Source organism: Micromonas commoda, chromosome 12, assembly GCF_000090985.2.
Source record: "Micromonas commoda chromosome 12, complete sequence".
Taxonomy (NCBI): Eukaryota; Viridiplantae; Chlorophyta; class Mamiellophyceae; order Mamiellales; family Mamiellaceae; genus Micromonas; species Micromonas commoda.
The window spans coordinates 562,269-579,282 of record NC_013049.1 but is presented as its reverse complement, the minus strand read 5'-3'; the positions used below and the strand labels follow the sequence as shown (position 1 = coordinate 579,282).

Here is a 17,014-nt window from a genome sequence, read left to right as displayed (position 1 = left end):
GACCCGTCGGCGGTTTCGACCGAGGCGCGATTGAAAGACGAGTTGAAAGGCGAGTCGGTCAACTTTCACGCTCCCGCCCGTTGGGTCGAACGCGCCTCGTCGCTGCGCCTCGTCCCATCGGCCCCGTCGCGAGCACAACGGATCGCGGGGCGCGAGGGAGTAGCCCTTGTCCCCCCGGGTTCGAACACGCGCTCGGACGCGCAAGAGAAGGTCTCGCGCGGGAGCCGAGAGTCCAGAGGGCGGCCGCGGCCGGGCGCGTGACCCGCGCGCGCCGCGAGCTCACCGCGGGGCGCCCCGTCGGTTCCCTCCAATCCGTCCGGACGCGAAACGAGTTCGCAGACGGGGAGGGAGAGGCGAGGGCCGCGGAGGAGGCGGAGGGAGTATCGGAGGCGTTCCGGTCGGCGGGTACACGCGCGATGGGCGGCGGGGCGGGACGCGGGGAGAAGGGCGACGGCCCGGGATCCCCGCGTCCCCCAACCCTGCGGAACCCGTCCCATGTCAAGTACAAGGCGTACGCATCGGGCGACGGGCCGGGCGCGACGTCCCGGACGCAGACGCTCACGCGGAAGACCGCGACGCAGCACCTCAAGGATCTGCGCGACCCGCCCGATAACCTGGAGCAACCCAGACAGCGGCCGGAGATCGTCGAGTTCCTGAACATGTGCGACTACACCCACCAGGTGGTCTCCAAGGTGGACGTCGATGAGCCCCTTTTCCAGCCTTTCCCGCCGTCCATCGAGTATCACAAGTACGAACCCTTCCGCACGTACGAGGCCCTGCTGTGGTTCCGAAACAACGACTACGTCCCGAGGCGCATCAAGATCGAGGATCCGAAGAACCGGCACTTCACCGTCCGGCGCATGAGGGGCGCCAAGGGTGAGCGGCTCGTGGAGGAGAAGGGCGGCCCGGGCGGCAGGCCGGGCGACGGGGTCGGAAAGATCGCGCCGGGCATGGAGGTGGCGTTCAAGGTGGTGTTCGCGCCGAGCGACAAGGGGGACTACGCCGTGGACCTGGTGGTGGCGACGGAGCGCGAGAAGTTCATCGTGCCGGTGCGATGCGTGGGCAACAAACCCGCGCTGGACTTTCCCGATTTCGTGCGTTTCGACCCGACGCCCGTGAAGCAGTGGGGGCACGTCGTCAAGACGGTGCGTAACGTCGGCGCGAAGACGGCGCGGTTCAGGCTGTTCGCCCCCGAGCCGTTCACGGTGTCGCCCGCGGAGGGCATCCTGGACGTCGGCGAGTGCGCGCAGGTTCGGCTCGGGTTCAGGCCCGAGGCTTGCGGCATCTACGAGGGCGAGCTGGAGGTTGAGCTCGGCGACGGGCTGGCGCCGATCAGCGTCGGGCTGAAGGGCGAGGGGTGCGAGATCCTCGCGGGATTGGCGCAGGGCGAGGTGGAGATGTTGCCCACGTTCATCCACAAGTCGTCGCAGCGGACCTTCAGGGTGGTCAACCACAGCGACGTGCCCGTCAAGTTTGAGGTTAAAAAACTCGCGGATTCGTTCCTAGAGGAGGAGGCGCGCACGCGGGTGGTGAGCCAGTTCGGCGAGACCCTGACGCGCTCGCTGGGAGGATCGCACGATGATCTGCGCCGGGCGATGATCGCCGGGCGACGGACGCGGGGCGAGGGCGACGAAGGGTGCGAGCTCTCGTCCGAGGACGAGGACGAGATTCTCGGCGCGAAAGCGGTGGAATTTGCCACGCGAACGCGGGGCTTGGACCGCGCGCTGCTGGCGGATAACCTCCACTTCGAGCACCCCGACTTCACGTGTACGCCGCTCCACGGCGAGGTCGTCCCGGGCGGCGAGTGCGAGGTTACGGTGCGATTCCACCCAAAGTCCAGCGGCCGGCGGATGGCGACGGCGTACGTCGACGTGGAGGGCCGCGAGGACAGGCTCCCGCTGGTATTGAAGGGCCACGCCGTCGGACCCATCGCGGTGTTCACGTACGACGCCCTGGAGGTTGGCGACGTGTTCATCGGCGCGGTGCACCAGTACGAGGTTGAGCTCGTGAACCGGGGCGAGGTCGCCGCCGAGTTTAGGCTCGTCCCGCCGGAGCCCGGGTCGCGAGCGGCGGTGGACTTTTCGTTCGAGCCGTCCGCCGGGGTCATACCCGTGGGGGAGATCCAGACCGTGATCGTGACGCTGTGCTCGGACACGTTGGGCGAGTTCGACGAGTCGTTCGAGTGGGAGATCATGGACGGGGAGATACCGACGACGCTGGACTTTAAAGGAAAAGTTGTCGGCCCGGCGTTTACGGTTGACGCGCAGAGCCTCGATTTCGGCGTCGTGGGCTACGGGTTCAGGTACACCAAGGACTTCACCGTTCATAACGGGTGCGAGATCCCGATGAGGTTCTCGCTCAGGGTTCCTGGTGACGCCAAGGGTGAGTTCACGTGCCTGCCATCGGCGGGGACGATTCTGCCGTTTGGAAAACAAAAGGTTGAGCTCGAGCTCATCAGCGAAACCGAGACCAGGTACACCACCACCTTGGACGTGGACGTACCGGGCGTGGGTAAGTCCCTGCACAGGATCCCACTCGCGGCGCACAGCAAGGTCCCGACGTTGGAGCTGCCCGCGGGGACCCTGGACTTTGGTCCCTGCTTTATCCGGCACAAGTACACGCGAACAATCACGATGAAAAACGGCTCGAGGATTCCGGCTAAGTTTGTCGTCGAGCCTCAGGACGCCCAGAGCCGGGGTCTGTGCGCGTGGGACTGCGAACCCGCGTCTGGGTCGGTCGACGCGCAGGGGTCCCTCGAGCTGACGTTCACCGTGGTGGCTGAGCGCCTCGGTCTCATCAACCTGCCCGCGACTATCACCACAGTCGGGTCGTCCAAACCCCCAATGCAGCTGCTCATATCCGCGCACTCGCGTGGACCCACGCTCGGGTTCTCGCAGAAACCGGACGATCCTGACTCCGTCTGGGTCCCCGAGCTCAAGTGGGGCAAGGTGCCCGTGCTGAGAGACGAGTCCAAGGTGATTTACGTCACGAACAAGTCGCTGATTCCCGCGGATATTCGAGCCTTTGTGCAGGACCCCGACAGCGCATTTTTCGTGGACGCCAGGGAGAAGACCCTTGAGCCCGGTGAGGAGTACGCTCTCACGGTGACGGTGCACATGGACCAGCTCATGGTGCACAGGGATGAACTCAACGTGATGGTCATCGAGGGCGCGCCGTTCATGATTCCGCTCACAGCCGAGGGCATCGGGAGCCTGACCACGTGTGCCGACCTCGACGGACCAAACGCTATCAACTTTGGCCCGCAGCTCAAGGACAGACCGTTCCACCGCGAGATTGTTGTCACGAACAACGCGCGCAAGCTGCAACAGCTGGTGTGGCACAACATCACCGCCGAAGAGAAAATCAAGGAGGCGATCAAGAAGCGGGCAGCGGAGGAGGATGCACAGGAGAGCTACCTGCAGCAGATCGGCGTCAAGAAAAAGGAGAAGAAGCCTCTGCCCACCGACGGCGAGCTGGGCATCACATTCTCGGTGACGCCGCAGCAAATCACCGTGGCGCCCAAATCATCGGTGGTGTTCACGCTCTCGGGTATATCCGAGTACGAGGGTGACGTGATTGAGACTCTGGTGTGTAAAAACACCGCGGGTTCGCACAGGGAGGCAAAGGAGGTGATGACAATTCACGCGTCCGCGTCGGTTGCCATCCCGCTGATGAACTTCTCCAAAGACACCCTCGCATTCGAGTTTTCGCACGACCCAGACTTTGAGAACGAGGTCCAGGAGCAACCGGTCACCATGCGCAACGTCTCCGAGGTCACCTTGCGATTCACGATCCAGATGAACCCACCGTTTGACGTCGAGCCCAAGCCTGATTGGGAGCTCGAGCCGAACGAGGCGGCGACTATCAGGGTCTCGTTCGACCCCGATTACCGCGGCGACTGCCAGTCGCACGAGGTTCGCGACAAACTGCTGGTGTGCTACGACGATAATCCGCACGTCGATTCCATCGACCTCGGCGCGGAGCTTTCGTTCCCCAACCTCGACCTCAGCCACTCGTTCATCGACTTTGGCAGCGTCCTCAACGACACCACAAAGCGTGAGTACGTCACGGTGAGAAACACAGGATCGGTCCCCGCGAGGTTCGAGTGGGTGTTCGAGACGTACGACGACGCGGACGTCGACGAGGATGAGCCGACGGTGGTCGAGAAGATGATGCACGAGGGACTCAACAAGGCGAAGCGGGTAAAAGCTCGCAGGTCCAAGCGTGATTCCAACACGCCTCTCAAAAATGCGGATCCCGAGCAGGTCTTCGACGTCCTCCCCATCCGCGGCTACCTCCAGCCGGGCGAGGAGGAACGCGTGGAGATCTCGTACTTTGCCCAGGCGCACTCGAAAGTTCGCGCGGTGGCCGTGTGCGAAGTCGAGGGTGGACCCGCATACGACGTCGAATTGACGGCGGATGCGCACCTCATCAAGTACGAACTGAACACCACGTCCATCGACTTTGGCCGGCAAACGTTCGACAAGACGATCAACAAAGAGATCGTGCTGACCAACACCGGCCGCGTTAAGATTCCGTTCAGGGTCAACACCAAGTCGCTGTCGAGACAGGCGCTGCTGTCGGTGACGCCCAAGGAGGGCGAGGTTGGCGGCGACGACGCGTGCCACATAAACTTTGCCATCAGGCCCGGCATCCCGGAGAAGATCGACGAGTGCGTCACCCTGGAGGTTGCGCACTTCGAACCGATCCGGATACCCATCACCGGCGAGGGCATCTACGGCTGCGTGGCGATGTCGCTGCCCAGGGCGATGTCCGATGAGTACGCGGTGTACGTCGAGGAGGCGAGGATACTGTTGCTGACTCGCGGGTATCCCAACCCGAACCTGCCGCCGATGTGCCGCGACGGCGTGCCCGAGCCCGACCCGATGCTCGAGACTTTCGTCCCCGAGGACACCAAGGGTGCCACCCTGGGTAAGGTCACCGGCACGATCGTCGGAGGAACCCTGAAGAAGACCGGCGCGGGGACTCAGCTGGCGCTCAGCAAGCGGCAGCCCACGCCCACCGGTCGCAGCCGCTTCCTCAGCAAGGCTCCCTTCAACTCGTCCAGGCCGCGTGGGCTCGGAGAGATCTGGATGAAACCCAGGACGTACAAGGAGGACGACGAGGAGGATCCCGACCTAGTTCCGATGATGGGTACCATGGCCACCGTCGAGGACGAGGAGATTGACGACGTGAGCCTGCTCGGCGCGGGCGCGAAGCGCCGCAAGAAGAAAAAGTACGTCCCCACGAGGGCTGAGATTTGGCATGAGGCGGACAGGCTCTGGATGATGGCCGAGCTGCTGGAGCGCGAACGGGAACGCGAGGAACGCAGGGCTCAGCGCCTCGCGCTCACGGGCTCGGAGCTCGAACCCGTGCCCCCGCCGGGCTCGCCCCCAGCCGCCGCCGACGGGGGACTCACCCCGTTTTACCGGCACGTCCCGCGGCAAAAGCCGCTCACGCCCGAGTTTTATCCGGAGAAGCCGGCGTTTTCGCAGACTGGCGTGCTGTACCCGCCGTTGGGCACGAGGACGGGGCCGCCCATCCCGGGTGGACGCGGCGCGCGTTTGGTCACCCCGCGGGCCACCAGCCGCGCCACGATGTCCCGCGCCACGAGCAGGGGCGCGAGCCGCGGCGGAGCGGAGCCGGTAAAACCCGTCACCGTCGCTCGATACGTGGTGGACTTTGGCGACGTCGTCAAGGGCGCCGCGCTGTCCAAGCGTTTCACGGTTCAGAACCTCGGCGACGGCGACATGATGTTCGCGTTCGATAAGAAGGACCTGGAGAAACGGGGGTTCCGCGTGTACCCGGAGTACATGCCCAAGCTCAGCGGTCAGCCGTACTGCCAAACGACGGAGGTCACGCTCACGCTGAACACCGCCATGGAACACGTCGAGGAGGGCGCGATGGAGTTTACCCTTCCGCTCAACGTCACGGGCGGCCCCCAAGCGCTCGTCACGATCAAGGCGGTCGTGCAGGTGCCCGGGCTGAGCGCCAACGTGGAGACTTTGGACTTTGGCAACGTGCAGGTTGGCCACTGTAAGTGGGCGTACGTTCAGCTTCACAACGACAGGAGCGTGGCGTGCGACTGGTCGGTGAAGAAGCCTCCAGCGCGAATCAAGCGAGACGGCGAACCCGAGAAGCCTCCGGACGTCTTCGCGTTCACGCCGAGCCGCGGCACGTTGAAGCCCGGCGAGCGCAAGAATGTTAAGGTGCGGTACATGCCCAACGGCGAGATCCCGAAGGGTGGGTTCCGCAAGCAGACGTGCATCGTGGTTGAGCACAACCCGGTCATGACGGTGATCACCACCGTGGGCCAAGCGCACGAGCTGTTGGTGAGATGCGACCCGGGTCCGTCGCTCGACTGCGGATCCGTGATGCCCAAGGACGAGAATGACGGGGAAGAGGAGCCCGAGCCCGACGCGCCCGCCGAGGAATCCGTCGAGCCCGAGGTGGATGAGGACGGAAACCCCGTGGAAAAGCCCAAGGTTTTCAGAAAGCCCAAAAAGTTCACCGAGCAGGCGGTGTGGCTCGTCAACGACTCCGAGGTTGACGTGTGCGTCTACCTGCAGAACTTCGACACGCAACACCTAGTGGACGAAGAGATAATCCGCCACGCCGCGGGGCTGAAAGAGTCGCCCATGCTCCTCCTGCCGCCGAGGGTTGGAGCGCTCGCGGCGGAGGAGGAGTGGGCCAAGCTCGTCGAGGCGGATACGGCGCGAAAGGCTGAAGAAGAAGCCGCCGCCGCCGCCGAGAACGCCGAGAACGTCGAGCCCGAACTCGACGAGGATGGCAACCCCATCCCGAAGCCCGAGGGCGAAGAAGGAGGTGAGGCGGCTGCCGAGCCCGAGCCCGAGCCCGAGGCGGCGGCGGAGGACGAAAACGCCGACGAGGCCGAACCCAAGGCTGCCGAGCTGGACCTCTACGTCCCCCCCGACGACTCCACGTGCATCCTCGTCACGGGCCCGGCGTACTCGCTCGCGTCGGAGACGGCGCTGGAGCTTGCGGCCAAGTACCGGGTGCCCAAGCTGGACATCAACGAGTGCGTCCGAGCCGCCGCCGAGGCGATTGGCGACCTCGGGCTCCGGGTGCGAACGGAGCTCGGGCTGCCCCGGATCCTTGAGGACGACTCCGACGACGAGGACGAGGAGGATGCCGACGAGGCCGAGGCTATCGACGCGCCCCTTGCCGAAGAGGGCGACGACAAACCCGAAGGAGAGACGGCCGCGCCTGAGGCTGAGGCGCCGGCGGAGGGCGAAGAGGGGGAAGCCGCGGCTGAGCCCGAGACTCCCGAGGAGCTCGTCCACGAGGATGGCAAGCTGACCATCAAGACCCTCGCGGACGTCCTCGAGCGCGTCATCTTCGCGGACTACGTCGACGGCTTCGTCGTCGACGGCGTGCACTGCGAGTTCGCCGCGTCGCCCCTCGCGACGGTGAAGGCGCTGACCCGGGCTCTCGGGATGGAAAAGTCCGAGCCCAGGCCGCCGGCCAAGCCCGACGACGCGGGCGACGACTGGGAGCCACCCGAGCCCGAGGAGGGCGCGTTCGTGCTTCACGGTCGCAAGAAACTCATGATCGTCTCCTTGGAGGTTGACGACGGCGTCGCGGCGAAGCGCGAGACGCTGGAGACGAGGGGCGACGAGCCCGAGCCCGAGCCGGATGCGGCGGCGGCGGCGGATGATACCCCCGCGGAGCCCGAGGAGGCGGAGAAGCCACCCGACGGCGAGGACGGCGACGAGGCACCCCCCGAGGAGAAGTTCGAACTCAGCGAGGAAACCGCGGCGGCGATCGCGAAGCACCGCGAGTTTGTGCAGACGCTCTTACCGCTCTTCGGTGCCTCGCACGTGACGTACCCCGACAACTGCGCGAGGGTGTACGAGGTGGTCACCGACGAGTGCGAAGATTCGGGCGCCGTCGTCGACGTCGCGACGGGCGGGGGCGACGAGAACCCCAACCCCATGCCCATCCCGCCGAAGCCTTTGGACTACATCCCACCCGCGGAGGTGTTCCAGGTCATCACGCGGCCCAAGGAGAGGGAGGCGAAACCCCCGCCGACCAAGTTTAAGGTTCTCACTCCGTCGGTTCAGCCCAAGTACCCGCACGCGAGGAAGCCCCCGACGCCGGAGCCGGCTGAGGGCGAGGAGGGTGCCGATGGTGCCGAGGGTGCCGAGGCTGAGCCACCGACCGAGGAGGAGCCCAAGGAGAACGAGATGCTATCGAACACCAGGTGGAACATCCCGGCGGGCGACGCCGTGCAGGTCATCGTCAGGTTTGAATCCCCCGAGGTTGGCGACTTCACCGAGTACCTCGCGTTTGAATGCGTCGGCGGCAAGAAGGTCGAGACGCTCGAGTGCAGGGGACGGTGTGATTATCCGACAATCTCCGACGATTTTCGCAACGTGTACGCCGCGAAAAAGACCAAGGCGTCGCAGCGTCCGCCGGATCACCTCATCTCGCACCAGTTCATCATCGCCAAGCCGGTGCCCGAGCTCAAGGCGCCGGGCAAGTTCGAGTTTGGGCCGCTGCTCAACAACTGGCCCGTGCCGGAACCACCGCCGCCGTGGGAGGAGGGCATGCAAGACGCGAAGGGAGACCCGATCCCCGACCCTGGTCCCGTGGACCCGCACGGTCACCACCGCAGGGCGAACATCGAGCGCCTGCGAATCACCAACAACGGTCTGCACGACGTCAAGGTCAAGTTCAGGCTCAAGAGGCCGGTGGACGACGACGGAAACGAACTCGAGGAACCCGGCGACTTGCCCATACCCGGCGTCGACGTCTTCAAGTTCGAGCCCGAGGAGATGACGCTGTTCGCGGAGGAAACCCGCGAGCTCATCGTCACCGCCTACCCCAAGGGGGAACACGAGTGGCCGCCGGAGCCGGAGCCGGAGCCGGAGGATGAGGCGGAGGCTGCTCCCGCCGAGGGTGAAGAGCCCCCGGCGGATGGTGAGGCGCCGGCTGAGGGTGACCCCCCCGCGGATGGAGAGGCTGCCGAAGGTGAGCCCGAACCCCAGGATGGCGATACCGCGAAGGCCACCGCGAAGAACGTGCAGGTGTCCGCGTTCCCCAAGGGCCCGTGCCCGTTCACGATCCACGACTGCGTCATCGTCGCCGAAGTCGAGGACAACCCGGGCAAGTTTGAGTTTCCCATGTCCTGCGTCGGCGTCACCCCCACGGCTGTGATGTCCGTGGACGTAGACGAGGAGACCGGCATCTCCTTCGATCGCGTCATCGCGGGCGCCAAGGAGGAACGGAAGTTCCGGATCAAAAACACCTCGCTGCTGCCGTTCAGGTGGAAGCTCGAGCTCCCAGCCGAGGATTGCCCGACGCAGTTTAAATTTTCAGAGTTGGAGGGTGAATTGTGGCCCAGCCGCGAGCACGAGTTGTCGGTGACGTTCACATCTGAGGAGGCCACCGAAGCGATCGAAATGAACACCAAGCTCGTCGTGTTCGACATGCAGGGCCCCAAAGACAAGGACCTTCAGCCCACGCCCTTGTTCAGGGACGAGGAGGGCAACCCGAAGCCGATTACTGAGCGGGAGTTGAAAATCTCCGCCGAGGCTTTCGTCATCGCGGTGGACATCAAGTACCCCGGCGATCCGCCCGACGGCGAGGAGAAGGTCTCCGCGCTGGACTTTGGCCTCATACGCGCCAACGAGGAGGACGATGCGCAGCTCAAGCAGTCATTCACGCTGCACAACACCGGCAAATATCCGGTTACCTTTTCACTCTCAAACAAGGCAAAGGCGACCAAGGATTTATTCGCCGTCGAACCCGCGGAGGGCGAAATCGAACCCGGCGCCGAGGTCCCGATCGAGCTTCACTTCAACAAGGCCGTCGAGGTCGAGGAAGGGGTGCCCGGCAAGCGCAAGATTAAACGCGAGGTGCACCTGACGAACAACGGCGACCTGCACCTGTCCGTTGTTGACTCCACCGGGGTTAGACACGATAAGATCCCGGTCAAGGTTTCCATCAGGACGTCCTACGCCAAGTACGCGCTCACGCCGTCGCGCGGCGTGAATTTCGGGCCCACGATGTACAACACGGAGTCCGAGCCCAGGATCTTTGAGATTTCCAACGTGGGAGACTTCCCCTTTGACTATAACCTCTTCGACTACGGCTCGCGTGGATCGGCCGACGCGGAGCTCGAGAAGGACGAGGACGGGAACCCTCTGCCGCCTCCCAAGACTGAGGGCGGCGAGTTGGAGCTCGGCGCGTTCGTCCTCAAACCGCCCGCGGGCACGATCGAACCGGGCGAGAAGGCCACGATCGAGGTTGTGTTCAAGGCTGAGGATGACAGGACGTTCAGCGAGCTGTGCGGCGTGGACATCAGCGGCCGAGATCCGTCGGATAAGCCCCTGGGTGTCGTCTACCCCATCGCTGGGGAGAGCGTCATACCGGGCATCGCCGCGGAGGATTTCCGCGGCATCTTCGAGGAGCACAAGCTCGTGGTTAGCCTGGATCCCTCCATGCTGGAGACGAACGCGTTCGACACCACGAGCAAGGTGTTCTCGTTTGGGCCCGTTCTGGCCAACCTGTCCGGCGATGAAGAGGCCGAGGCCGAGGCTGAGCCCGTGCTCGACGAAAACGGCGAGCCGCTGCCCAAACTCCCGACCGGCGGCGTCAAGGCCAACTTCCGAATCTCCAACCCAAAGAAAGTTCCGTGCTCTGTCGACCTCACCCTCGCGCCCAAGGAGGAGGACGGGGGGGGCGACGGCGGCAAGTTCCCCATCGAGGTGCACCCCGCGTCGCTCGACATCCCGCCGCACGAGCACAGGTACGTCACGGTGTACTTCGACCCACGCGCGATTTCGTCGTATTCCGCAACCTTGGACGCCGTCGTGCGCGATGGTGCGGATCCCAAGACGAAGCAGTTCACCTGCGAAGTTCGAGGCGACGGCACGCTGCCGCACGTCACGGTCGAGGAACCGGCGGATATCGCCGAGGAGGACGGTCTCCCCCTCGTCAAGTTCCCAAAGATGCTCCTGGGGCGCAAGATGACCAGACCCATCGTCCTTCGCAACAACGGCATCCTCCCCGCGGTGCTCCGCGCGGAGATGATGACCCATAAGCACTTCTCCATCGAGGGCGGCGGCGTCACGACGACGCTCGAGCCCGGATGCTCGCGAACCCTGCGCGTCACCTTCGACGCGGGTAAAACCAAGGGGGAGCACGCGCACAGCGTCCGACTCGCGGTGAAGCAAAACGCGTACGAGACGCAGACGGTCAAGTTCGTCGGAGTTGGCTACATGGACGACGTGATGTTCGCGGATCTTCCCCGGGACCTCGACGACGAGCTCAGGTTCGACGATGGACCTGTCGGCGAGCCCAAATCCGTGACGTTCAAACTCGTGAACACGTCCAGCTTCCACTACAGGTTCGAGTGGCCGGAGCCGCTCGCGGAGGGCGAACCCGCGCAGACGGACTTTTCCTTCGCCCCGCGAGTCGGTCACGTCCACGCGGGTAAAACCAAGGCCGTCACGTGCACGTTCACACGTTCAACCGCCGTCGCGCACGACGCCGTCGAACTCGCGGCGACTCTCGCGCGAATCGAGTACCGCGAACCGAAGCCCACGCCCGCGGAAGGTGCCGATCCGCTGCCGGAGGACTACGTGCCTCCCCTGAGGGCGCCGGAGGATTGGGACTCGGACGTTCGCGTCGCCAAGGAGGTTGAGGTTGGCGGTCCGGAGGATCCGGACGTTGAGCGAGACGAGGAGGGTAACCCCGTGAACCCGCCCCCCGAGCCTCCCGAGCTCGCGGAGGGCGAGGCACCCCCGCCGCGAGAGATGAAGACGGTGATGGTCCCCGCGCCGGAGGTGTCGCACGAGCTCGTCCCGGCGCCGGAGCCCGTCGAGGGTTCAGAGGAGGGTTCGGTCGAGGAGGTTCAATCGACGGCTACGCTCAAAGTTTTCGCAGTCGCCGACGACGCGAGGTTCTCGTGCGAGACGTCGAACGTCGCGTTCAAGGCGACGATGATGCTGCAGCGCCGCGTGCACGTCTTCCCGCTTAAGAACGAGGGCACCGCGCGGTTGGACTTCAAGTTTACTATCGAACCCGACGCCGGTCCTTACGTCGTGGAGCCGGCGGCGGGAACCGTCCCGGCTGGCGAGGAGTCGCAGATCAAGGTTATTTTTGCGCCGCAAGAGGTGGTGGACTGCAAGCGCACGCTGAGGTGCGAATTCCTCGGGACCAAGCTCGACGAGGGCATGGAACCGCTCGCGATTCCCCTCAACGGCAAGGTTCTCCGACCGTGGTGCCACTTTGAGCTCGGCGAGTCCGACTACCTCTCCGGCGGTAGACGCATGCCCAACCTCCCCGGCCCGAGCACCGGCGCCATCGCCGCCGGGACCAAGACGGTCGAGTGCACCAGCCTCGGCACGCACGTCCGCAACACCAAGCGGTTCCTCGTGCTCAATCCCACGTCCGTGGCGTACGCGTTCAGGTGGGCGCCGGTGCCCGCGGCTGGTGCGGCGCCGCCGGTGCCCGCGTTTCGGTGCCTCACCCCCGAGGGCGTCATCGCGCCGGGCAAACGTTACGACATGGTCTTCGAGTTTGTCCCCGAGGTGGAGGGCACCAGCGAGGCGTTCTTCGACTTTAAAATCGACGAGCAGAGCATATCGGTGCCCTTCCTGTTCGCGGGCACGGTGGTGGAGCCCGCGGTGCAGTTTGAAGTTTCCTCGGTCAATTTCGGCAAGATTCTCACGGGGACCAAAAACCGCGAGATCGTGGCGCTCTCCAACCACGAGAATACGCCTTTCGCGTTCAACTTTGACCAGAGCAGCTGGGTGCTACCCGACGGGAGCAACCCCCGCGCGCTCACGTTCGAACCCATGTCCGGAACGGTCCCCGCGAACGGCATCTTACCGATCCACGTCACCTTTGCACCCGACACCGAGAAGGCTGTCAACTACAACGTCGTCGCCAACGTCAAGCGCAAACCCACGCGGCTTACGCTCAACGTCAAGGGCGAAGGCTACGGCATCCACGAGGTCATGGAGATGGAGCCGGTGTCAACCACCGACGGCAACAAGGCCCAAACTTTGGTCGCCGCGCCGGGTAAGAACGTCTGCGACCTCGGACAGGTTCTCATACGCGAGCAGGTGATTCGCAAAATTTCGTTTCGCAACGAGGGCGAGATCAAGTTCGATTTCGCGTGGGACACCGGAACCAACCCGCGTGTCAAGGTATCGCCCGAGTTTGGCACGCTCGCGAAGGGCGAGAAGGCGAACATCACCCTGACGTACTCGCCCATCAACCCGGAGCAGCTGCGGGGCTACCAGGTGACGTGCGGCATCGTCAACGGGCGAAAGTACGTCTTCTCGCTCGACGCCGACGGCCACAAACCCAGCCTCAAGTTTTCTCAACACTCGCACGATTTCGGCGCTTGTCTGGTTCACCAACCCGGGCTGCCGCCCAGGCGCCACACGCTCACGGTCACGAACATGGACACCAAGGAGTACTCCATCGACTGCATCTTCGATTCAACGGAGTTTCCGTTTTTGCACGTGGGAGACTCTCCCGCTTCGCTGGCTCCCGGCCAGTCTGCGGATGTGGACGTCGAGTTTTTCCCCGATCAGCCGAAGCATTACAAGGCGCTGGTGCCCTTCTCCGTGAACGGGCTCTACACCGTCAACGTCGTGTACACCGGCGAGGGCGTTCCCATGCGTCTGGAGCTGGTCAAGCCGGAGCAAAACTCGGTTCACTTTGGGCACGTGCGCGAGGGGCACTCCGAGACGCGCGAGATTCGCATGGTGAACAAATCGCGGCTGCCGGTGACTTGCGTCGTCGACAAGCAGTGCCTCGAGGACCTCGCCGCGCTGGGTGTCACGCCCGCGGACGGATGGAACGGTCAGACGCCGGTCATGTTCCCGCCGAGGCAGGCGAATGGCATCTCGTTCAAGTACAAACCCTCGCGACGCGGTCCGTCGTTCGACGAGGAGCTCAAACTGCTGATCAACGGCGCCACGATGCCGATTTCCCTCACGCGGCTGCGCGGCGGGAGCATCGGCACCGAGGTGCGGCTGGCGACCGACACCATGTCATTCGGGACTGTGACGCTCGGCAGCCGCGTGAGCAAGAAGCTCGCCATGCAAAACACCGGAGACGTCGGCGTCAAATTCGCCTTTGACGCCAAGGCGGCCGAGCCCAACTTCTCGATCAAACCGGCCGAGGGGTTCGTCCCGGCCAATCAGGACGTGCAACTGGAGGTTTGGTTCCACCCCACGGAGGAGGGTGCGGACGTTCGCGCCGATAAGATTAAGTGCCAGATTGGCAGCAAGGGCGCGGGGTCCGCCGAGCCGTTGGACCTGACGCTGACCGGAGCGTGCGTCCCTCAGGAGGCGCAGGAGGGCAAGGTCGAGTTCAAGACCACCGTGCGACAGACCGCGGAGGGGGCGGTGTCCGTGACCAACGGGTCAAACCGCACTTGGAACCTGAGACCCGCCGTGACTGGAGACGAATGGAGCGGACCGGAGTTTTTCGAGGTCAAGCCCGGCGCCACGGCGGAGTACACGCTGACGTACAGGCCGCTGTCCATGGCCACAGAGGAGGAGCCTCACGTCGGTTCCGTGCTATTCGCGCTGCCGGACGGCTCTTGCCTCCTCCACGCGCTGCAGGGCGTCGCGGAGGAGCCCGATTCGATGGGCTCGGTGGAGGCTGAAATTCCCGCCCGAAAGCCCGGCAGCGTCCGCGTCAAGGTCAACAACTGGCTCAACAGGCGACAGCGCTTCAAGGTGACGGTGGAGATTGAAGGGGCGGACCCGGAGAAGCCGGATCCCACCGTCACGCTCAAGGGCCCGGACTACTTCGACTGCCCGGCTTCCGCGGAGAGGGAGTACAAGCTCGGGTTCTTCGCGCACAAGGAGGGTACCACCAAGGCGAAGGTGACGTTCACCAACGAGGACACCAAGGAGTTCGCCCACTACGACGTCACCGTCACGGCGACTACCGCGGACGTCCAAGGCACGCTCCGGCTGCACGGCGCCTGCCGACAGAAGGCGACGGCGACGGTCAAGGTGGTGAACCCGCTGCCGGAGCCCGTGGTGTTTACTTCAAAGTGCGACCACCCGTGCGTGACGGTGCCGGAGACGTTGACGGTGCCGGCGAACGGCAGCGCGCTGTGCGAGGTGGCCTACAGGCCCGTGGTGTGCGAGCCGGAGACGACGCTCCCGTTCGTGCTGTCCAGCGCGGAGCTCGGCGACGTCGCGCACACGGTTTCGCTGTCGTCGGCGCCCGCGCCTCCCGAGCGGGGCGTATCCTTCGTCGTCCCCCTCGGGCAACGGGAGGTGAAGTCGTTCAAGTTTACGCACTACGCGGAGCCGGAGTCGCAGACGGAGTACGCGTGTGAGTTCCAGCGGGCGGCGGCGGGGGGTTCCAGCGAGGCGCCGTTCGCGTGCGCCGCGACGCACGTCGCGCACGGCGCCGGCGACGACGGCATGGAACAGTCGCTCGAGATTTCGTTTGAACCCTCGGCGGTGGGCTCGCACTACCGCGACGTGCTCGTGGTCAAGTCCGACGCCGGGCACGAGTATGTGTGCCCGGTCACCGCCAAGTGCGTCCCGCCCAAGCCGCAGGGTCCTTTCAAGCTCAGCGGCGCGGGAGGCTCGGTTAACTTCAAGAACGTGTTCGACGTCGAGACGGAGTTTACGATGACCACGGATAATCCTTGGTTCACGGTGGACAGGGTCGCCACCGTGGGAGCCAAGGCTGAGACTCAGGTGGCTGTCAAGTACGGCGCACCGGAGGGATGGGAGGAAGGAAAAGACGCGCCCACGACGGGTAAGCTGCTGGTGACGTGCAAGGGGTCGCCGGCGCCGTGGGTGTACTATCTCAAGGCGACCCCTTGAGCGACGAAGACGCGGAAGATTTCAACGCTGTAAAACATAGACGCCGGCGAAGCGCCGGGGGACGCCCCGCCGCCGCCGACGGTAGAGAGTTCAACATCACCGATGAAAAAATGTTTCGACCGAGCCGCGACTCGCGACTCTCATCCGCGCCGGACGATGAACTCGCGCACCGACTCCAGGTCGTTCCCCGCCACGGCGCACCCCGCCGCCTCCACCTTGTTTGATCGCTGGTGCTCAAACGCAAACTCCGCGCCGTCCAGCCCGACGGAGCCCGTGACCGACTCGCCTCCACCGGTGTCCTCCAACGTGCCCCGCGTCGTTCGCAGCGCCTCGATCTCTTTCTCGAGCCTCTTCCGGACGAAATCCGCCGGATGCGCGGTGATCTTCTCGCTCTTGTTGCACGCGATCATGATGGGGCAGCGCCGCTTCTGCACGACGGGGTGCGACAGGATCTCGAAGAGATGCTCGGCGACCGCGCGTCTCTGGGAGGTGAAGTCGACGGCATCGACGACGAAGATGATCGCCTTGGCGCCGTTCGCGTATCTGTCCAACTTAGCGCGGAGCCTTGGGTGACCCGGGAGGTCCACCAGCCTCGCCCTCTTCGACTTTCCGAGCTTCTCCGATCTGACCTCGATCCGCGCCTCGTTGACGTCCATGCTGGTGACCGTCCTGTCGAGGAAGACCTCGCCGGATCGGAGGGTCTGGAACATCGCCGTCTTGCCCCCACCGCACGCGCCCGTGATCAGCACGCAATCCCCCGACGAGGATCCCGTGTTCGACGACCCGCCGCCGCCGCCGCCGCCGAAGCCGAGGCACCTCGTCAGCACCCAGAACGCAAACAGGGTCGCGATCGTCAGGGCGAACACGACGAGGTTAACGGGCTGGCCGGTCGCGTCGCCGATCGCGAGCAGTATGCCCGGCACGTTAAACTCGTTGCTGGTCTTGACGAGCACCTCGGCCGCCTGGCCGACGGCGTCCACGGTATCGGCGTCCATGATCCGTGCTATCGCGGAGGCCGCGTCCCCGATCAGTGGGAACTTCCAGACGAGGTGCCGCCTTCTCGGAGCTGGAAATTCGGCAGTTCGATCGAGAGACCCGTTTCCTTGTAGAGAGAGATCCAGGAGAGTTGACCGCGCCCGGGCGGCCTCACACACGCGCCGCACGCGTCCCCG

The 17,014-nt window shown here is 64.7% G+C and overlaps 2 protein-coding genes across 2 annotated transcripts; one reads left to right on the top strand and one right to left on the bottom strand.

Moving 5' to 3' along the window:
* Positions 1-416: 416 nt before the first annotated feature.
* Positions 417-15,960, top strand: HYDIN (hydrocephalus 3-like protein; the record flags this gene model as incomplete). Its single annotated transcript, XM_002509247.1, has 1 exon — positions 417-15,960. The coding sequence occupies one exon, from the start codon at positions 417-419 to the stop codon at positions 15,840-15,842; it is 15,426 nt and encodes a 5,141-aa protein (XP_002509293.1). The 3' UTR covers positions 15,843-15,960.
* MICPUN_63075 (type II secretory pathway family) lies at positions 15,865-16,865 on the bottom strand. The gene has a single exon (XM_002509008.1). It carries the CDS (start codon positions 16,835-16,837, stop codon positions 15,983-15,985), a length of 855 nt encoding a protein of 284 aa, XP_002509054.1. The 5' UTR covers positions 16,838-16,865; the 3' UTR covers positions 15,865-15,982.
* Positions 16,866-17,014: the final 149 nt, after the last annotated feature.

Excerpts from the sequence above, each read along its gene's own strand:
- MICPUN_63075 (XM_002509008.1), bottom strand. The coding sequence starts at position 16,837 with ATGGACGCCGATACCGTGGACGCCGTCGGCCAGGCGGCCGAGGTGCTC.